This window comes from Eulemur rufifrons, chromosome 4 (genome assembly GCF_041146395.1).
Source record: "Eulemur rufifrons isolate Redbay chromosome 4, OSU_ERuf_1, whole genome shotgun sequence".
Classification (NCBI taxonomy): domain Eukaryota; kingdom Metazoa; phylum Chordata; class Mammalia; order Primates; family Lemuridae; genus Eulemur; species Eulemur rufifrons.
In genome coordinates this window covers 76,159,905-76,179,744 of record NC_090986.1, presented here as the reverse complement: position 1 = coordinate 76,179,744, position 19,840 = coordinate 76,159,905, and the positions used below count along the sequence as shown (strand labels likewise).

Here is a 19,840-nt window from a genome sequence, read left to right as displayed (position 1 = left end):
GGTAGTAGGTGCTCAAGTTACCCACACTTGTCTGACTTGCCTATAAATTGGGGGTTCCCATAACCACCTCCTCAGGTTGGATAATTTACTCTTAACAGCTCAGAAAAGTCAAGGAAACATTTTACTTATGTTTACCAGTTTATTATAAATAATATGATAAAGGACATAGATGAATGGCCAGATGAAGAAGTACATAGGGTGAGGTCCAGAAGGGTCCTGAGCGCAGGAGTTTCTGTCCCCACAGAATTGGTGTGTGCCACCCTCTCAACACATGGATGCATTCACCAACCCAGAAGCTCTTCAAACCTCATAGTCTAAGGACATTTTCATGAAGCTTCATCACATAGGCATGACTGATTATTAACTCAGTCTCCAGCCCTTCTCCCTTCCCCAGAGGATAAGGAGAGGGGAGGCTGCAAGTTCCAAGCTTCTAATCATGGCTTTATCTTTCTGGTGACCAGCCCCCATCCTGAAGCTATCCAGGAGCCACCAAGAGTCTCTCTTTATAGCTAAAGTTGCTTCTATCACCCAGGGGATTCTAAGGCATTTAGGAGCTCTGTGTCAGGAACTGGAGTCAAAACCAAATATGAGAACAAAGGATTCTCCAAATGCCCATATCACAAGAAATTACAAGAGTTTTTGGAAATCAGTGTCAGGAATTGGGGGCAAAGATGAAATATATATTTCTTACTATGTCATAGATGACTTGAATCCTTTTAAATGTATTGAGACTTGTTTTATGACCCACAACAGGGTCTATCTTGGTAAATGTTTCATGCATACTTAAAAACAATGTCTATTCTGCTGTTCCTATGTGGCGTGTTCTATAAATGTCACAGGTCAAGTTGGTTTGATAGCATTGTTCAAGTATTCTATGCTCTTACTGATTTTCTGTCTACATGTGCTATCAGTAGCTGAGAGAGGGCTTGAAATCTCAGACTATAATTGTGGACTTGTCTGTTTCTCCTTTTAATTCTATCAGCATTTCTTTCCTATATTTTGAAGTTCTGCTATCACATACATAAATGTTTAGTTTACCATTTTGATGAATTGACCACTTTATCATTATGAAACGACTCTCTTTATCCCTGGTAATAGTCTTTTCCCTGAAATTTTTACTCATTATTAATAGAGCCACTCCATTTCCTATTAGGTTCAGCATGGTATAATCTCTTTTCATACTTCACCTTTTCATCTATTTGTCTCTTTAAGTTTCTTATGGGCAGCATATAATTGGGTCTTGAATTTTCATCCAGTCTGAACTCTATGCCTTTGATATACATTTGCTATTATTACTAATTTAATTGGGATTAAATCTACCATCTTGCTATATTTTATATTTAACTCACATAGTCTTTTTTCTCCTCTCCCTCTTTTACTGCCTTCTTTTGCATTGAGTAGTGTTTCATGATTCCATTTATCTCCTTTGTTCAAATATTAGCTGTCTACATCTTGTTTTGTGTTATTTTAGTAGTTGTTTTAGGGTTAGTAATATACATCTTTAACTTTTAACATTCTAGCTTTAAGTGATACTATATCACTTCACATATGGTATAAGAATCTTACAATAGTATACTTCCGTCTCTTTCCTCCTGGCATTTGGGCTACTATTGTCAAACATTTTTCTTCTACGTATATTATGAACCCATACTACATTGTTATTATTGTTGATTATCAACACTCAGTTTTCTTAAAAGATATTTAAATAAGAAAAAAATCTGTTAGAGTTACTTGTTTAGTTGTCATTTTTAGGACTTTATTCCTTTGTGTAGATCCATATTTCTATCTGGTATCATTTTCTTCTGTCTGAAGGACTTCATTTAACATTTCTTCTGGTGGAGGTTTGCTGGTGATGATTTTCAGTTTTTGTTCACCCTCATTTTTGATAGATAATTTTGCTTTGTTCAGAATCCAATTGACATTTTTTTCTTTAAATGTTTTTAAATGTTATTCCACTGTCTCCTAGCTTGAATGGTTTCCAGTGAAAAATCTGTTATTCTTATATTTGGTTCTTTGTACATACTGTGTCTTCTTTCCCTCTGGTTTCTTTAAATATGTTCTCTTTATCACTGATTTTGAGCAATTTTATTACAATATGCCTTGGTGTAGTTTCATTTCTTTTTTGTGCTTTAGTTTTGTTGAGATTCTTGGGTTTGCTTTCATACGTTTTCATCACATTTGGAATATTTTTGCCCATGTTTCTTCAAAAATTTTCACTCCTCTTAAGGGACTTCCATTATGTATACATTAGACCACTTGACATTGTCCCACAGCTCCTGTACAAACTGATATTCTGTTCGTTTCTTTGAGTTTTTTTTTTTTCTCTTTGTTTCATTTTGGATAGTTTCTCTTGCTAATCTTTTCCTTTCCCTTTTAGTTTTTAAAAATAATATTTATTTATTAACTCACAGTTCTATAGGTGAGACATCCAGGTATGGCTTAACTTGTGTTCTCTGCCCAAAGTATTGCAAGGCTAAAATCAAGATGTCAGCCAGGCTGAGTTCTTGGAGGCTCTGGAGAAGAAATATCTGCTTTCAAAGTCATTCGGGTTGTCGGTAGAATTCAGCTCATGTGGTTCCACCATTGAAGTCCTTATTTCCTTGATGGATATCAGTCAGGGACCACCTTCAGCTTATAGGGCCACCCATATTCCTTGCCATGTGACCCCCCCTATCTTCAAAGCAATAACTGTCTATTGAATCCTTCTCTAGCTTCAAATTTCTAACTTCCCATTCTGTGACCAGCTGGAGAAAACTCTCCTTTTAGTGAGCTTACCTGATTAGGTCAGGCTCACCCAGGATAGTCTTCCTCTTGCTATATAACATATTAATGAGAGTGATATCCAGTCTTTCTCATGGGTTCCACTCACACTCAAGGTCATTATGCAGGTGTGTTAGTCAGCTCGGGCTGCTATAACAAATACCATAGAATGGGTAGCTTAAATAACAGAAATTTATTTCTCACAGTTTTGCTAGCTGATTTGGTTTCTGGAGGGCCCTCTTTCTTGTTTGCAGATGGATGCCTTCTTGCTATATCCTCACATGAGGGAGAGAGAGTATCTCTCCCATGTCTCTTCTTACAAGGGCACTAATCCTATTCATGAGGGCTCCTCACTCATGACCTAATCATTTCCCAAAGACTCTGCTTCCAAACGCCATCACATTGGGGATTAGGGCTTCAATACATAAATTTTGAGGGGGCACAAGCATTCAGTCCATAGCAGCAGGGTATGTACACGAAGGGGCAGCTTAGAACTTTGCCTGCCACAGGTGGATTTCAAGCTAGCTCTAAAGAATGGCAATCTGGAAATGTCACATAACCAAGATAGAGAGATCTGGGAGGTACAGTTTTTCTACTTCCAATGATCATTGCTTCCTTCATTCCTTTTTGGTGGTGGTTCTTCTTTTTTCAGATTACTGAATATCAAACATCAATTGGAACAGTTAGCACCTACATCAGGCTGTGGCCCTTCAAATGACATCTGGCCTAGGAGAGGATTTCTGGGTGGTAAATTTGAGGGGTACTTCTCTCCCCTGCTTGTCTGTAAATTGAATCATGGCACGGGCTATATTTTCTGTCATCTCTCTCATCCTAGAACAAAACAAGCCAGAACAACAAACTGCCCTGACCCTTATATGTCTGACACATCTCTCTCCCTGTCTGTACAGCCTGGATTGGGAAAGAATTGTCCATGTTCCCTGTCTCTGTCCCTTTGCTTATAAATCACTCCTCTACCCACTGCAGTCTAGCTGCCACCCCCACCATTCCACTGACCCTGCTCTTGCAAAGGCCACTAGTGACTTCTTGCTCATTAAGTCTTAATAGATATGTCCTGTTCCTTATCTTATCGCTGTGGCATTTGACATTATTGATCCCTCCCTTTTTCCTGAAACGGTTTCCTTCCCTCAATTCTGTGTCATCTCTCTCTGCCAGTTCTTTTCTTACACCTGCAAATGTTTGTTCCTAGCTGCATTTACCAGAAACGTTTCCCCTGCACCTTCTAAACATTTCCAGGTTGTTTTGGCCACAAATAGACCAAACTGAGTTCAAATCCTGATTCACTGGATGATGTGTGACCTTGGGAAAATTATATAACTTCTCTGACCCTCAGTTTCTTCTTCTGTAAAATAGCAATTATATCCATGCTACAAGGTTAAGATGAAGAAGAGTGATGATGTATGTAAAACATCTGAGCATCAGAGCTCTTACCCTTCCATGGCTCCAGCCTTCTTGATACCAGAGACCATATTTTAAAGGGTCACAGGATATTCTGATGCAGCTATTTGGCACTGGAGTTTTGATAAAATGACAGTAAAATTTCCCCATGTTCAAATGGGCCTATCAAGATATCCTTATTGAGTCTTTTTTTTATTAGTTGAGCTATACTTCACATACCATACAATTCACCTTTTTTAAAGTGTACATTTCAGTGGTTTTTAGTATATTCACAAGATTGTGCAACCCTCACCATTAATTGCAGAATACTTTTATCACCCCACAAAGAAACCCCATACCCATTAGCAATCATTCCCTCTAGTGAGTGCCTTCCACCAAGTCCCTGGAAACCACTAGTCTACTTTTTGTGTTATGGATTTGCCTACTCTGGAAACTTCATATAAATGCAATCATACAATACGAGACCTTTTCTTTCACTTACCACAATGTTTCAAAGGCTCACCTGTGTTATAGCATGAATCAGTATTTTACTCCTTTTTAAGAAGGAGTAATACTCTGTTGTACGAATATAACAAATTTTGTTTATCCATGCATTAGTCGACAGACACCTGGGTTGTTTCCACTTTTTGTCTACTATCAATAATGCTGCTATGAAAATCTGTGTCACTATTTCTGAACTTCTGTGGATGCTAAGGGTTGTTTCTCCTTATGCGACGTCTAATTTACTCCTAGTTGCACCCAGTGTATTTTTCATCTCAGACATTGGAGTGTTTCTCTCTAGAATTTTTATTGAGGTCTTTTTATCTTTTTCGATATGTTAATTATTCCTCTAGCTTCTTGAACTTATGAACTATAGTTATAATAGCTGTTTTAATGTCCCTGCCTAGTGATTCTGTGTCATTTCTTGGTCAGTTTCAAATGATTGCATTTTCGCCTCATTATGGGCTGTATATCCCTGCTTCTTTGCATGCTAGAGAATTTTTTTAGATGCTGGACATTGTGAATTTTTCGTTTTTTAGTATTGGATATATTTTTATTTCTATAATATTTTATTTCTATAATATTCTTGGATAAAGTCGTGCTACTCAAAGAGAATCTGATCATCCTGGGTTGTGCTTTTTGGCTTTATTGGGCAGACTGATCGGCAATTAGGCTCAGGCTAATTGTACCATCCTAATGAGGCAGAACCCTTCCAAGTACTCTCCCTGATGCCCACTGAATGAGAAGGTGTGCCACTCCGGCTGAGGGAAACAGGAACTATTTCTGGCCTTCTGTGGACTCTAAAGATTGTCTCTCTAATCCTTTACAGGCTTCTTTCCCCAGCCTGAGGTGCTTTCTTCACAGGTATGCACTGATCAGAACTTGCCTGGAAATTCAAGGGGCCTCTTCAGAGCTTCGGCATTCTCTCTGTGGAGCTCAACCCTCTTGGGTGCCCTGCCTTGTAAACTCTAACCCCCGACCTCCCTGAGCCCCCAGCTCCATTTTCCCAATCAAGTAAACCTCCAGTCTCTACCTGAGTCGCCTGATTACCTGCACCACAGCCTGGAAAGTCACTTCAGGCAGTAAGCTGAAGCAGCTGTAGGCTCACCCCACTTGTTTTCCCACTCTCGGGATTACTGTGCTTCACTGCCTAACTTTCAGTGTCTTGAAAGCCTGTCTCATATAATTTGACCTCTTTTTTTTTTTTTTTTTTGCTAGTTTCAGGTGAGAAAGTAAGTCTGATCTCACTTATTCCAGCTTGGCCAGAAATAGGTATATTTTTTAATGTAAAAATTTGGCAATTGCTCTAACACTGCTAAGCCACTATTTCTCACCCTTGGAGGAAGGAGAGGTTCAGATTTACCTTGATAAGTAGCACCTGTACTTCTTGTACATAATAATAAGTTCCCTGAAGATGAGACTATTTTATGCCAATATTTATTTTGTCTAAAGAGTAGATTATATAACAAAGTTTTTACTGTATTATTCGGAAACCCTGATTTTAACTTCATGTTTTATCTGTTCTTCTGTACTTCAAAGTAGAAAGGAATCTGCTTCCTTCTGGGGGTGGGAAATATAAGCCTCTCCTTTCTACAAGGTGTAACCCGTCACTTGCTCACTGACTAATGTACACCTGAGTGTTGGCCGATTTTGCAGTTCCTTCCCCCTCCCACACTTACGACTGGCTGGACGGAAATCGCCAACCGCATGCTGTCTGCTCTTTGCCTTTCCTCACCACTAACCAACCCAAGCAAACAACTGCCAATGCTACACAGGAAAACAGGGTGCCGCTGGGCAAAATTTTCGAAATAAATTTAGATCGGTTTAATAAAAATAAACCCTGTGCAAGTCCACAAAGAACTCGGCCCAGTGCTCCCTGGGGTGCCCTGCTGTCTGTTAGGATGTTGACCAAACTCATCAAGTGCATTTCCTTAAAGTGGGAAGCTACCGCAGTCCCACCCTGTCATTATTTCCCTGCCTGCTTACCCTGTGAAGGTCATGGGCCATCTCTGATGTTACAAATATGCAGGTTCCAGCACTGTTTGTTTCTGTGTCAGTTAAGCTTTCCAACTTTAAAATTAAACCAAGCTTTTTCATCCATTACAATCCTCTGGGTAGTAACTGGATGGCTACAGATGAATTTTTAATATTTTCTTTCCATTTCCAAGGGCTGTGTCCTCTCCAGTGCTCAGCCTTTGCACGCAACACTCAGCCTTTGCACGCAAACTGTCTGCATTCACCTTTGTGATAATGTAAGGTTACTGGCTTTATCCTAGAGGGCTCTGAGTTGCCAGTTGCCACCAGGATCAGCATGGGTTCTATGTGCCCCTAACCAGAGTTGTGTGGACAGTAGGATGGCTAAAAAGAAATTTCTCTGGGGCAAAATTTAGATAGCAGGAGAGTGTTCTCGATTTAGAGTATGCCCCAAGCCTGTGAGATCAGATAGAGATGTTGGGGAGTGGTTCAGTGATGTACTTAAGTGACAAGAGCCTTGGGTGAGGCATCAGAAGACCAAGGTCCAGACCCAGGGTGGCCCCTTCTGGACAGTGGCTCGCCTGAGGGAAAGGATGGGGCCTGGTTCCTTTGTACTCCCCACCATGCCTTGCACAGTCTCATTCACAGAGTAAGTGCTCAATAAAAGTCATCAAAAATTTTAGTCCCCGCAAACCACATGACTTGAAGCATGCATATGGAATCACTTTGTCTGTGGGTCATGGCAAGGCACTGGTCTAGGTATTTCTGCTCATATATTTCATACAGAAGAGGTGCATTGAGGATGAGACTCATTAATAGGTGGGACGTGTACTAGGGCCAGTTAGTAAAAAAACTGGTAATTCTACTCTATTTTCACTATATTTAAAGACTCTGAAACCATCGATAAGCCCTGTGTTAAAGATCTCTATTCACTAATATCTCTTTCCTAGTTCAGCTGGGTGGAAATCAGAAAGACACTGTAGGAGACCAGAGCGTTGCTTGTTTGGGAAGAGACCAAACCCAGAGAAGTAGGGTCTGGCTGCCTGCACAGAAAGGTCAGGGGCATGCCTGCCTGCTTTGCTGCCTTGAACCTCAGACCACCCAGAAGCAATAGAAATACTGCAAGGGACAGAGAAGGAGGTGATAACAAACTATGCCAGCATCTGGAAGTGTCTTCGGGGACATGGCATGCCCTTCATTTAAAGCCTATGGGGGATCTTCCCAAGAAATAAGGGTGGAAGAGGTCGGGGGTGGGGTCACCACCACCACTTCTCCCCCCTGTGCCCACCATGTGCTCTGTGAGCTCCATGTGACCACTGCCCTCCAGAAGTTTGTCCTCAAATTGTCCCATTAACCCCACACTTCATAAGCATGTTAGCATTTTAGCTGCACTATGTGCTGGCTCTTGAGAGAAGAAAGCAAAAGTAAACACCTGTTCTGAAGCAGGTGACGCTGGCTGTGTCAGTGATCTTCATCCACCATAAGCTCTCCGTCTCCGAGGTGGCGTATGAGCCTGGGCTGTGATCCATGTGCGCCACCCTGGGGACTGTGTGACACGTGGGTGGACAGGAAAGGAGGTGACAGACAATACTTCAGGGAGTCAACTGTGGGAGCAGTGACAAAGATTGACAGCACAAGGAACAATACTATCTTTAATGTAGACCAAAGACTGCCACTGACAATAAAATGATTATTAGTCCCGGGCAAAGTTAATTTTGAGGTATTTAGAAAATGTCAGGACCCTTTTCGAGTAAAAGCAATAGAGAGCTCACAACCACCCTTGTTTCTCAGCCTTTCCTCCCTAAGGTCTCAGCACTGGGGCCTGAGCCTTGGTCTGTGCTGCGGCAGTGACTGAGTACCCCGAGTCCCAAACCAGGGTTGGCTCCATAAGGTAGTTTGGTGTCACAAAGCAGCTAAACTTTCGCTTGGTGTGTTGATCCCAAAAGTTAATATTTGCGGGGGACCCTCTGTCTTAGCTCGGAGGGCTAGTTGTTTGGGGGCCCTAGGAGTAGAGATGTGAGTGTACTGTTGTTCAGTAGACCACTGGAGTTTTGAGAGTGTGAGTAAAAGCAATATAATAATGACACCAACATCAAAGTAAGTGCAAGAATCGGATTTCACTGAACTCTTTTATATTGTCCATTTTCTATTGAGTATAATTTCTAACCTGATGATGATGATATTAAAGGTGGTAGGTCCCGGGAGCCATCCCACCCAGAAATAAATCTGATGGCTAAAAATACACGACAACGGGAGTGCTTACTAATGTCCACAAGCTCAGAGGTGACTTTATATACCATAGATTACAATTAGCTTTAATTCAGTGAGCTGGAAGTAGGTTCAATTATTTCCTTTGGATTTCTAAAAGAAGTGCCTTGTGTTGTAACGGTGGCAGGCACCTGGCACCCCAACATATCAATTAAAGCACTGGACTGTTTTACAAAATCACCAGCCACAACAATAAAATGGCAAACAGTGATTATAAGCAAACATCTGCCTTAGGTCGTATTCTGTGTCTTAGAGTTTAATGCAGGCAGTAAAATCTCTCACCTTTTATTGGTGGGGTTTTGTTGGTAGTCATGTCTGTTTTGCTGTTTTCAGTATTGAGAATGTTGAGATGAAATACATATTAAGATTGCTTTGTCTACAACATGCAAGTGAATTTTCTGGAATATTATGTACTCTGCTATCATAAAGACAGTTTCTAACAAGCAATAATTTCACATTCTGCTATTCCATTAAGTCATAATAATTTAAGATATACCATATGTGAGGTCACATCACAATCTCTGATGACTTTTTAAGGGGAGGAGAGTTTAATTAAAATTGACATGTTACCATTAAATTAACAATCAGGAGCATTTAGAACAATTTACGGTTTTCCCTTTAAGAGATGAGGCTGCTTGTGTATTCCCAAGCCCCTTACTCTGCCGTGTCTCTGCCTAGCAGGTGCTGAAGAGGCTACTGTTTTCGCGTTTGTTTTATATGTTGCCCCGGATATTTTGGAGAGGGGGGAAAAACGAGAGGAAGGAAGAACATTTGAAATATTAAAGTTGATTTATGAGCGTGCTGGTCGGTGTCCGGGTCACATCCTCTAGGAGGGTGACCTACCTGAGCGAGGAAACAACACGCCTTTTGAACGTAAATCCATTGTCAACCGCGGGGGTTCTCCAGCGGCCCCTGGGTGTGGGTCTGCCTGCGCCTCCTGTGGAGTGACCGTGGTCCTGAGGACGACGCTTGCTCGCCCGGGGCCTTTGCCCATGATGGAGTGCCTTCCTCCCTGCTGTTTTTCCTTTCCTCCTTAGGCTTCAACCTAAAAGTCACCTCTCCTTAACCTCCCCTTGCCAGCCCCAGGTGGAGCTCCCTGTCCCTTCTTCTGGGGACCCACATGGCCTCATGTTTGCCTGTCAGGGGCCGGATGGCAGAGGGCTTTGTGGGCCGTGGTCAGGAGTGTGCTTGCTTGTCACTGCAGTAGAAAGCAACTGGAGGGGCGCGAAGTGTCCCGCGCGTGCACCTGCCGGTCTGGCTGCGGCGCGGCGGACCGAGAGCCCGAGCGCGTCCCCTCGGAGGGCGAGCGGTGGGGATGGCTTGGACTGACCTCCGGCCATGGAGGTGGCACGAAGTCACATCGGGGGAATACGTTGGAGGGACCTTGGCAGGACATTGGTGCAGTAGGAATTTAAAGTCAGGAATCGCTGCAGCAGAGGTGATCGGCTGTCACTTGGACCAGACATTGGACGGGGTCTAAAGCGGGAAAGGGACCCGAGGCGTTGCTCTCTGGTGCCCAAGCACAAGGTCACTGCGTTATTGTAAGTCTGGATTATTCGCTTATTTCCATTAGACACCTTCAAAGAGTAACCCCTCTAAGGAAAACAAAACAAGACAAAAAAGCAAGAGAACCGCTTCAGTCTCTCCAAGCAGGCCTAGAAGAAACAGCAGCAGCTGGAAGGAATTTGGCGATTTTGTCTGTTACTCTTTTTCCAAGCACGAAACCTCGCTCCTGGAACCCCATAACTGGAGCAAATAACTTTAGTCCCTGCCTGGTGCTTCTTTTCAATTCTTAAAAAATGACAAATCCCGGGCAATTCCTTCTCCGCCGCTTGCTCTTGCTGAAAAGAGGCCGTCGTCGCCTTCGCGCCGGGTGTTTTCTCGCGGGTAACCGGACTGTGTTTCTTACAGGCTACCCGAAGCAGCGGAGCGCGGCGGCCCGGAATGGCTTGGCGCCCAGGCCCGAGGCGCCGGCCCGCGAGGCGGAGCGGCAGCTGGTGCAGCGGCTGAAGGAGCGCTGCGAGCGGCAGGCGCGGCAGCTGGGCCAGGCGCGCGCCGAGCTGGGCAGGGCCGCGCGCGGCTTCGACGCCCTCGCCGTGGCCGCCCAGCATTTCTTTGGAAAGGTGAGGCCGCGTTTGGGGACTGTCCAGGGGCTCCGGGGTTGTGGGCAGAGGGTGGTGATGGCTCTGTGTGTGTGCGTGGGTGCGTTTCCGTTTGGGTTTTGCCTACTGATCAGAGTTTAGATTTTCAGAAGGTCCGACAAAACCTGCAGTCCTATCGTGTTTGGGGAGCCACATTTAGCCTTACAGTGTGAAAAAATTAGTCTGGGAAGGATGATTCGTAACCTCCATTCCAAAAGAGAAAATTATCTAAAAAAGAAAAGACTATGATAGATATGAACATTTTTTTAAGAAAGTGGAGCATGTTTTTGAGGTGAGACGGTCAGATTCTGACATTCCGGCTCATTTCAGATGGAAGGGAGGCAGGGCCATGGTACAGTCCCCTGCGGCTGTTGGTGGGAAATGGACCGTGGCAGGCCTGGGACGCCTCGGGGCCGTGCTCACCGCTCTCAGAGCAGCATCCAGTAGGGCAGGGGTCTTCCCTGCCCCCTCGGTTTTCCTGAAAATGCAGGAAGGGTTGGTTTCTTCTCAGCAAATGTCTGGGGCCCGTGGGGCATCCAAGCACTGAAGCTCCCCACCCCTCCCCAGGGCACAGAGACTGGCCGAAACCTGGGGTCCAAGTGCATTTGTGCTTGACCTTGAAGAAGCCAAGGTGTCTTGAAGGAAAAAAATGAGCATTTAACTTAGAGATTTAAATATTATGAATGCACGTTGGGGGGTTCATATATGGACCTTCTGCTATCTGTAAATGGGAGCAAGTAAAAATGCTGTCTAAATGCTCTCCAAATAAGAAAGTGGACTAACTAAATGTCTGGCTAATTTAAAAAAGAAAAACAAAAGAATGTATATGGCCCCATATCTGCTGACTTCTTCCTTTATTTATCATCTGAACCTTTGAGTGTGGAGGACGCCTTGGCCTTTACAAAGCCCTCCACCTCCCCTTCCCTCCAGTATAAATCTGAGCTGCTCATGCTTGTTCTTATCTTTTCTGCTCAAAGCTTTCAGCAAAAGGAGCCGTTTATCAATTTGTTGTTGTAATAAATGACAAGATGAATAGATAGCTCTGAAATTTCAGTCTTACCAACAGTTTCAGCCTCCTCCCCAACCAAAATTTTAACACCAGCAGAAAATGGCCAATGTGAATGTCATACCTTCCTTTCTGGTCTAATAGTGTTGGCATCAACTTTGAGCAACCAAAATGGCTGTATACCTACCCCTGTAAGAATGAAAGTGATAAACACATCTTTAAGGTGCCAAAGAGGCCTGACCATGGTAAAGACAGAGCAGGTTTGTTATTAGAAGAGGAGGGAATGTGTTTTGTCTGTCAGCTGGGTGCATGTTTGCCACTGACGAAAACGGGGTTATTCACAGAAGTTTGGTGATCACGTTGAGATAGTTACCCTGCCCACGCTAGGATTCTTCCTTCAGGCATAATTCACAAAGTCATCACAAAGCCTGGATAAAGGTTGTATGTGCGTGGATGCAGCAGCAGACATTGATATGTCATATAAATAATATGTGTTGTGTTTCACAAATTGGAGCTTTCAGACTGCACTTAGGGCACCCTGGCAGCGGAGAGAGTTACGGTGCCAAAATTAAGGGTCAGTTGCCCATAGTTATGCCTTTCCATGATCCAGGAAAATTCCTTGTTGGCCCATAGACCATGAGCTTTTCTTTGCCAGCATGCACATGACTCTTAATCAGGGACCAGCAAGGGCCAGCAAGGGCCAGCGGGTGATTTGTAGGCATCTCCACTGGATCTCCCTATGACGACAGCTGCACTTGGCGTGACATTTCAGCAAGATGGATGGTGGGCATGAATTTCATTTTCTTTTCAGTAAATCACAGCCAGCAACTCTAAACAGGCCGCTAAAATGACCACGGCATTTCACCTCCCACACGATGTGTTCTTTTCTCTGCGTTTTTGATCTCTACTCATTCTTTCCTGGTAAACCACAAGAGAAAAAATAGAATAAAAAAATGTCTTAAGTCTCTCATTGAACATACTCAGCAACTCCTATGCAGGCTGTCGTGTGTGCCACGTGGCTTAAGACGATGGCTTTGAGGGTTTGCTGGTAATACCAAATTAGACCAGGAGCTAACACGTGGGGTGGAGCCCCTGGGAAAATAAAGGCAAAGTGGCCTTGGCACGTCCAGTGATGGAGCCCTCTGATGTGACCAGGGCTGGAGAACCTGAGGTTCCTTCCCTGTGTCACTCTTGTGGGAAATCCATGCACTCTTGTTGTGTGAGAAATGGTCAGAGCTAAGCATGCCAGCTATGCGGAAGCATGACCTACATAGCCAGCCTGGAAATGCAGGCTCCCTCTGCTCTTCTGGTTAGAGACCCTGCCAGAATTCTGTCCCTAGAGGAATACACTGCAGCATATCCGTCTGCAAAGCAGGGTGTGGTGGAGAGAGGGCACGGTGCTAGCTGAGAGTCAGCCCATCTCTGCCTCCGCCCAGGGCGAGGTCTTGAGCGAGTCCCACCCCTCTGTGCTCCTTGTCACCAGCAGCAGTAGGAATAACACCCTTGCCCTCGGTGGGTCTCCCCCGAGGCCAGGCCGAGTCACCTCTGTCTGACCAGTCACCTTTGAGTCTCGGTTTCCTCCATTTCAAGTAGGATTCACAGTAAGTCTTCACGTGGTTATGGTGAGAGTGTAGCGAATGAATGGGCGAAGGCACTTGGAACAAATCCTAAAACATCCTTTTTTAAATACAAAGAAATACAAGACCTACCTCCAGGATTTCACTCTCAAGCGAGGTAAGATGTATATGAGATGTATAAAGTGAAAACACAGTCCAAGCCACGCTTATTTCATTCTATATGTCTATAAAGAGTTTGGCCTGGAGGGTCCTTCAGAATAGGGATAATTTTCTAGTCTCGTTCTTCAGTCATTCCTATATATTCTTTTCCTGGATGTGCTCATGCCATCAAGTACACGTTGGAAGTAGGTCTCATCACTAGAGAAAAGGAATTAGAAGTCCAGATAAGAATCTTCCTTTTCTGCCCTGGGCTTTACAGCTCCGAGCAGAGCGGCTGTGAAAGTTGTCAGCTCTGACACAGCCTCAGCGCAGCGTCCAGGGACTCTAAGCTGCCACGTGTTTAGGTGCCAACAGCCGCATCATGCTTGCACTGGCTCCAGGCAGCTCGGCAAGGCATGTTCCTCACCACAGGCCAAACAGATCTGCTGAAATCCGTGGTCCCAGACCTCCAGGTGGTGTAGCGATGAGTGTGACTCTCCGGGACTCGCGCTTCTCAGGCAGGGTCAAGTTGTCATCTTTCTCCCTCTCTGGTTCCTGAGCGTGCTGCTATTTGGCGTCCCCTGGTGGCTAATTCATGAAATGATCCTTTCCACCGTCCTGCAGTAGGACGCGGTGAGCCTTGCCTCGCAGCGCCAAGCTTTATACACGAGGGTGTATTTATTTTCATTTTATTGTTAATAGATTTATTATACTTAGTCAATATTTTTTCATGTCTATTCTTGTCATTTTTATCATTAACTTTCTGAATGATATAATGGTTTTATTTATTACTAGTTTAGGCATAAAAGACATGAAAATTAGTATGTCAAGCATTTGTGGACTTTCTAAGCTTAATATTAACAAAAAATTAATAATGTATCAACCTCCTTCTCAAAGTATACATATTTTTTAGCTTTTACTATTTGACCTTTTATTACAAAATTTTTTTAAAAATACAGGAGAGTAGAAAGACTAACACCCAAATACCCATCATCTGTATTTAACCCTTATTAACATTCTGCCATATTCACTTTATCTATGTTTTGTTACTGTTGTTAGTTAGGGTTACATTTTTAAATATATTTTATATATCTCTACTTCAACCTCTTAACTTCAGTTCACTCGTGTTAGCAGAGGATCCTTATCAGCCCTTCCTCTGCCATATAGAAGAGTCCTGGGAGGATTCAAAAAAGTAAAAAGTAGATTCTGAGTAACAACAGAGCTCTCGTTTGTGGACCATCTATGATGTGCTGGGCACTTTACATACATTATTTTAACCCTCACAACAACCGTAACTGGTGTAGATATTATCCTCGTGTGCCATTTGGGGAAACTGAGGCTCAGGGAAATTGTGTAGCTCTCTGAGGTCAACATAATTAGAACATGATGGGGCCAAGATACAAATTCAGTCCAGTCTGCATCCAACACCCCCGTGTTTCCACTATGGTATGATGCTGCCTCTCCCTCCCCCACCCCTCAAGGTGCTTTTGATGTAGTTAAAAGGCAAAAACAATGGCAAAACAGGTGAAACAATAATCTAAGAGTCAAACATTTATTCAGCATGCTAAGGGAAAATGACCTGAGGTGGTGTGTAATCTGTTGCCATAAGAAAACCTCTACATGCTCAGGTGAAACCTGATTATTGCAAATGGGAAGGAGCCTTGGCAGAGCCCGCAGGAGAGCGGAGCGGGGAGTGGGGAGGGGAGGAACGAAAATCGCACTGGGCAGGGGCCCGGAGCCTGCTGTCTGCTCAGTGGCTTCCCCTTCACCATCTTTGTCTTTTGGTAAAGTGAGTTAATGGCTTATGACTAGAGGTCTAGGTGCTGGAGAACTGGTTGTGTGTTTTTATTTTTAATTTTTTATATCATTTTCTGAATTTCAAAATGTGAAGGGGGTACAACTGTTTTTGCCACATGGATACGCTGTGCAAGGCTGCAGTCGGGCTTTCGGTGTGCCCAAGGGCTGTTCACTGCAAGCTCCTCACAGGGAGGCCGGCCCTGGCCCATCCTTAATGCGCCACAGCACCTGGGTCAGCTCTTGGGTCAGGGCAGGGCACGTGCTATAGGGAAGGAGAGAAGAGGCAGAGGTGGAATCCTTTGGAAAACAAATGCTTGCTTGCTTTAGCCATTTAATGCATTCAGATTTTAAATTCAAGATGAACACATCCCCAAAAGGAGAAGAGAAGCCATTACGTCCACCAGCCAAGGGACTTTGTATTTCAGAGATTTTCCCACTGACTGGAGCTCTCAGAGCAGTAATTACACCTGATCAGAATTGAAAACAGTAAACTCTTTGTTGCTCCCTAAATACAAAAAATGGCCATTTATAAATAGCATTTTGCATCTCTCCCCCTTATAAACAATGCCCTGTAATTATCTTCTCTTCCCTTAACTTTATCTTGAATAACTAAAGGCCTATAGAAAACGTGAGCACTTAGGTTGGCATTTCTGACAGTTATTCAGTGTATAACATGGTGGGAATGTTCGCAAAGTGGTCAATTCAAGGTAAATTAATGGTTCCAATGATTGTCGTTCTGAAAGAATGTTATGTGTCACAAAGGAAATGCCCCCACAGTGCTTTGCTGGAAGAACTGTGAGCATTTGCTTTTATTCTTAGGACTCTAGCTTAAGGAACTTCTTAGCACAACTCCCAAAATCAAAATATTCCCAATATCAAAGGATAGAATTCCCCCAGCTATGCCAAGCAGCTCTTTAAAGTAATAAGAATCGCTGGCCTGGGGTGTCAATAATTCAAAACATCATGGTTGGTAGAAAATAAAACTCAAAATTTGCAAAGTGTCAATATTTATGGAAGATCCTAGATACTAGAACTTAGTAAAACCCAGCTTTATTAATGATAATATAAATTTTATAATAAGGTGCAATAAGATAAAAATAGATACTTGACTAAGGTAAAAACTAATTGCCCCCATTCAGATCATCTTTCTTATGCTTTGTCATCAATGGTTTATTTTTTAAAATTAAATGACACCCCTTTGAAGGCAGAGGATGCATTGCGAGAAGAAAGATGGGTTTCACTTTCTCCTTTGGAAAGGCGGCCTGCAGGCTTTCCCCTGGCAAGCAGTTGGTTAAAACTGGTCTGTAGTAAAAGTGCATGTCCTTTAGATATTCTGGGATACAGAATTCAGTGTAGTCTTCCTTGCAGGCCAGACAGCCGCAGAGCGGAGTGGGCATTGCATGTCACCTGGCTATGCCACCCGACCTTCTATGGCCCCTCCCCATGGCCATGGCCACTCTTATTTCATCATATACGTCCGTAAAAGGTTTGGGATGTATTGGGTTGTACTTTAGAATAGAATAATTTTCTATTATTTCGGGCTCTGACAGATAGCAAAGTCTCTATTTAAATGTCCTTGGAAACTTATTTTAAAATAAATTAACTGCTGTGAACTTCCCTCCAAATATAAACAAACCGAAGGAATGATAATTTTTTAAAAATAATTACTGCCTAAGGAGATGAGATATGGTTGCCCCAGCCTCAAAACCTCTTTCCTGTGAGAGCTGGGTTTATTAACTTTCCTAGACCTCAGTTTTTCTATATAATGGGGTTATTCACGGTCCAACTTCCGTTTTTCTATAAAATGGAATTACTAATGGTCCAACTTCAGGCTTAAGACCAGAGAGAAGTCTCAGGCCCTGGGTCTGTGGTTTAACTCAGTTCCTCTAACTCTGTGAGGCAATGTTATCATTTACATCCCAGAGAATTCTCAGCTCTTCCTCAGGTGGCGGGGTATGCCTGGTGGCCTGCATTGCCCAGTTTAAGCATACCTGCTATGTGAAGATCACAGTTTTGAAAATAGAAGTTAGATTATTCTCTTTGGGAGAATCATTTAAATGACAAACTTCTGTGGAACATCTAAGACATGAGTCCATTCCTAAGGAGATTATTAGTTCCTACAACTTCTTGGGGACGCCACCAGTACAAAGAGAGACAGACAGATAGCTCTCAGGGAAAGGCTGAGCCCTCTCCTTGCCCTCTTTTGGTGTCTGGTTTCCAGCAGGTATAAGGGACCTGGTGGCTTTGCTGTGCCTTTCTGTGTGGGACTAGAATGCACCTCACTACCCGTAGTGAGTTACTACATGAGCCTTCCTCCATGTGTTCCCATCCATCCTCCTCCTCAATACACACACACTCTGAGTCATCTCTGAGTCCTGAGATAGGTAACGGTCCACTTAGTCATTTAGTTTAACTCAACACCCACTCGCTAAGGGGAGGACATGAGAACTAAGTCTTGGCCCCTGCCTTCCAATTCCAGAGAAGAGACACTCACTCAAATCACTGGGGCGCAGAGTGGAATGGGATGGGGATCCACGCCGCCCACAGGGGGACTTGGGGACCCTGTAGGGGGGAGGAGGCTTGTGAACTGAGAGCCTGAGAGAGTACATGAGATGTCAGCAGGCAGAGGTGGAGGAATGGCCTTCCAGGCAGCAGGAACATGAGCAGGGAAGGACCTCTTGCGGAGGGTGAAGAGTCGAGTTTGCCTGAAGCTTGGGGTGTAGGACTGACCATGGCGGGGGATGTGGTGGAAGAGCTTTGGGCATTGACTAGCAAAGTGAAGAAAGGGGCCTCTCTTGGAGGCAGAGGAGTTTTGGATGGAACACTAAAGTGTTGTCAGCTGTGTTGTAGGAAAATTCTTGTGGTAGCAGGGTGTGAGATGGATGGTAGGAAGAAAACTCCAGGCAGAGAAAACAGATAGGAGACCCTGCTACAGGAACGATAATCCAGGCAAGGGGTGAGAAGGGCTGGGGACCCAGGGTGTGATGGAAAAGAGAGTGCAGAGACAGAGCTTGAGGACCCAGCTGTGAGCCTGACAGCTCAGTGGGTTGCCAGGGGCTTGGCAGGTTCAAGATGTCCTGGATGATAAAGGATCCCCACATGGAAATCACAAAACTGTGCTAAGAACTTAGGAATTACATGTGTATGTAGCTCAGAAATGTTTGGGTTCATCAGTCCCCTTTAAGAAATCTCTGGAACTGTACATTTTATGCATCAGAGAACCTGTGCATCAGGGCCCCTTCATAAAGCAGCACCAAGGGCCCTGAGGGATGGCCATACACCCCCCCACCCCCCCACCCCCCGCCAAATATGCTTCTAACTCAGGTATCATCCATCCCTTTGAGATTCAGGAAAAATAGTCTGGAACCTCATCCCACTTTCTGGGGGTATCCTATGTGTCTCCCATCCTTTCCAGGAATTTTGAGATGGCTCTGAATTGCTGATTCTCTTAAATTAATTCGGTTCATGCATACAGTTAGATAGAATAAGTTCTAATGTTCGATAGCCCAGTAAGGTGACTAGAGTTAACATCAATATATTGTTATCTTTCAAAATGGCTAGAAGAGTTGAAATGTTCCCAACACAAAGAAGTGATAAATGTTCGAGGTGGTGGATCTCCTAAATACCCTGGCTCGATCATTACACGTTCTATGCATGTATCAAAATATGACATGAACCCCATAAATATGCACAAATACATATCAGTAAAAAAAAAATTCAAAAAATTAATTCAGCTTATGCTTCCTACCATCCTGCATCTCTCCAGATCCTGTGCAGCCCCCCTTTGTTGATTTGCACAATTCTTTCTGCTTCATGCTGCTGGGGTCTCCGCAAGGGACTTAAACACGGGTCTAGATGTCAGGAGAGGATAGGGGGGCTATAGAGAGGCAAAGCTGGAGTCACTGGGAGGTGACACGAAAGGGTGACAGGAGAGCGTGCGCAGAGGAGTGAAGACGAGGGTGCGCCACCCCGCGGGAGCAGGGAGGGAGGCAGGGGGTGGGAGGTTGCCGGAAAGGGGGACCCCACCTCACAGAAGCCAGGCCTGGAGGGACCTCTGGAACGTGAGAGTGGTTTACAATTCCAGGTACCAGACAGTGGGTGGGGACAATACAGAATGAGGAAGTACCGTAGAGTTTGGCAGTTCGAGAGGAGTATCTGTAAAGAGGTGAGGTCAACCAGATTCCCCTGGTCCCGCCCCATCAGACGGCTTAGCGACGTCGCCTCCCTCCCGCCCACGGCGAGGCGAGCGTCCTGACCTGTGAGGCGTGGCAACGGCGCCATCT

The 19,840-nt window shown here is 44.2% G+C and overlaps 1 protein-coding gene across 1 annotated transcript in view; it reads left to right on the top strand.

Annotated features, from left to right (window-relative positions):
• Positions 1-19,840, top strand: part of MTUS2 (microtubule associated scaffold protein 2) — a 301,278-nt gene that overhangs the window by 175,607 nt on the left and 105,831 nt on the right. Inside the window, exon 6 of the mRNA XM_069467395.1 lies at positions 10,810-11,021. Within this exon, the coding sequence (XP_069323496.1) occupies positions 10,810-11,021 (212 nt within the window). The remainder of the gene's footprint in view (positions 1-10,809; positions 11,022-19,840) is intronic.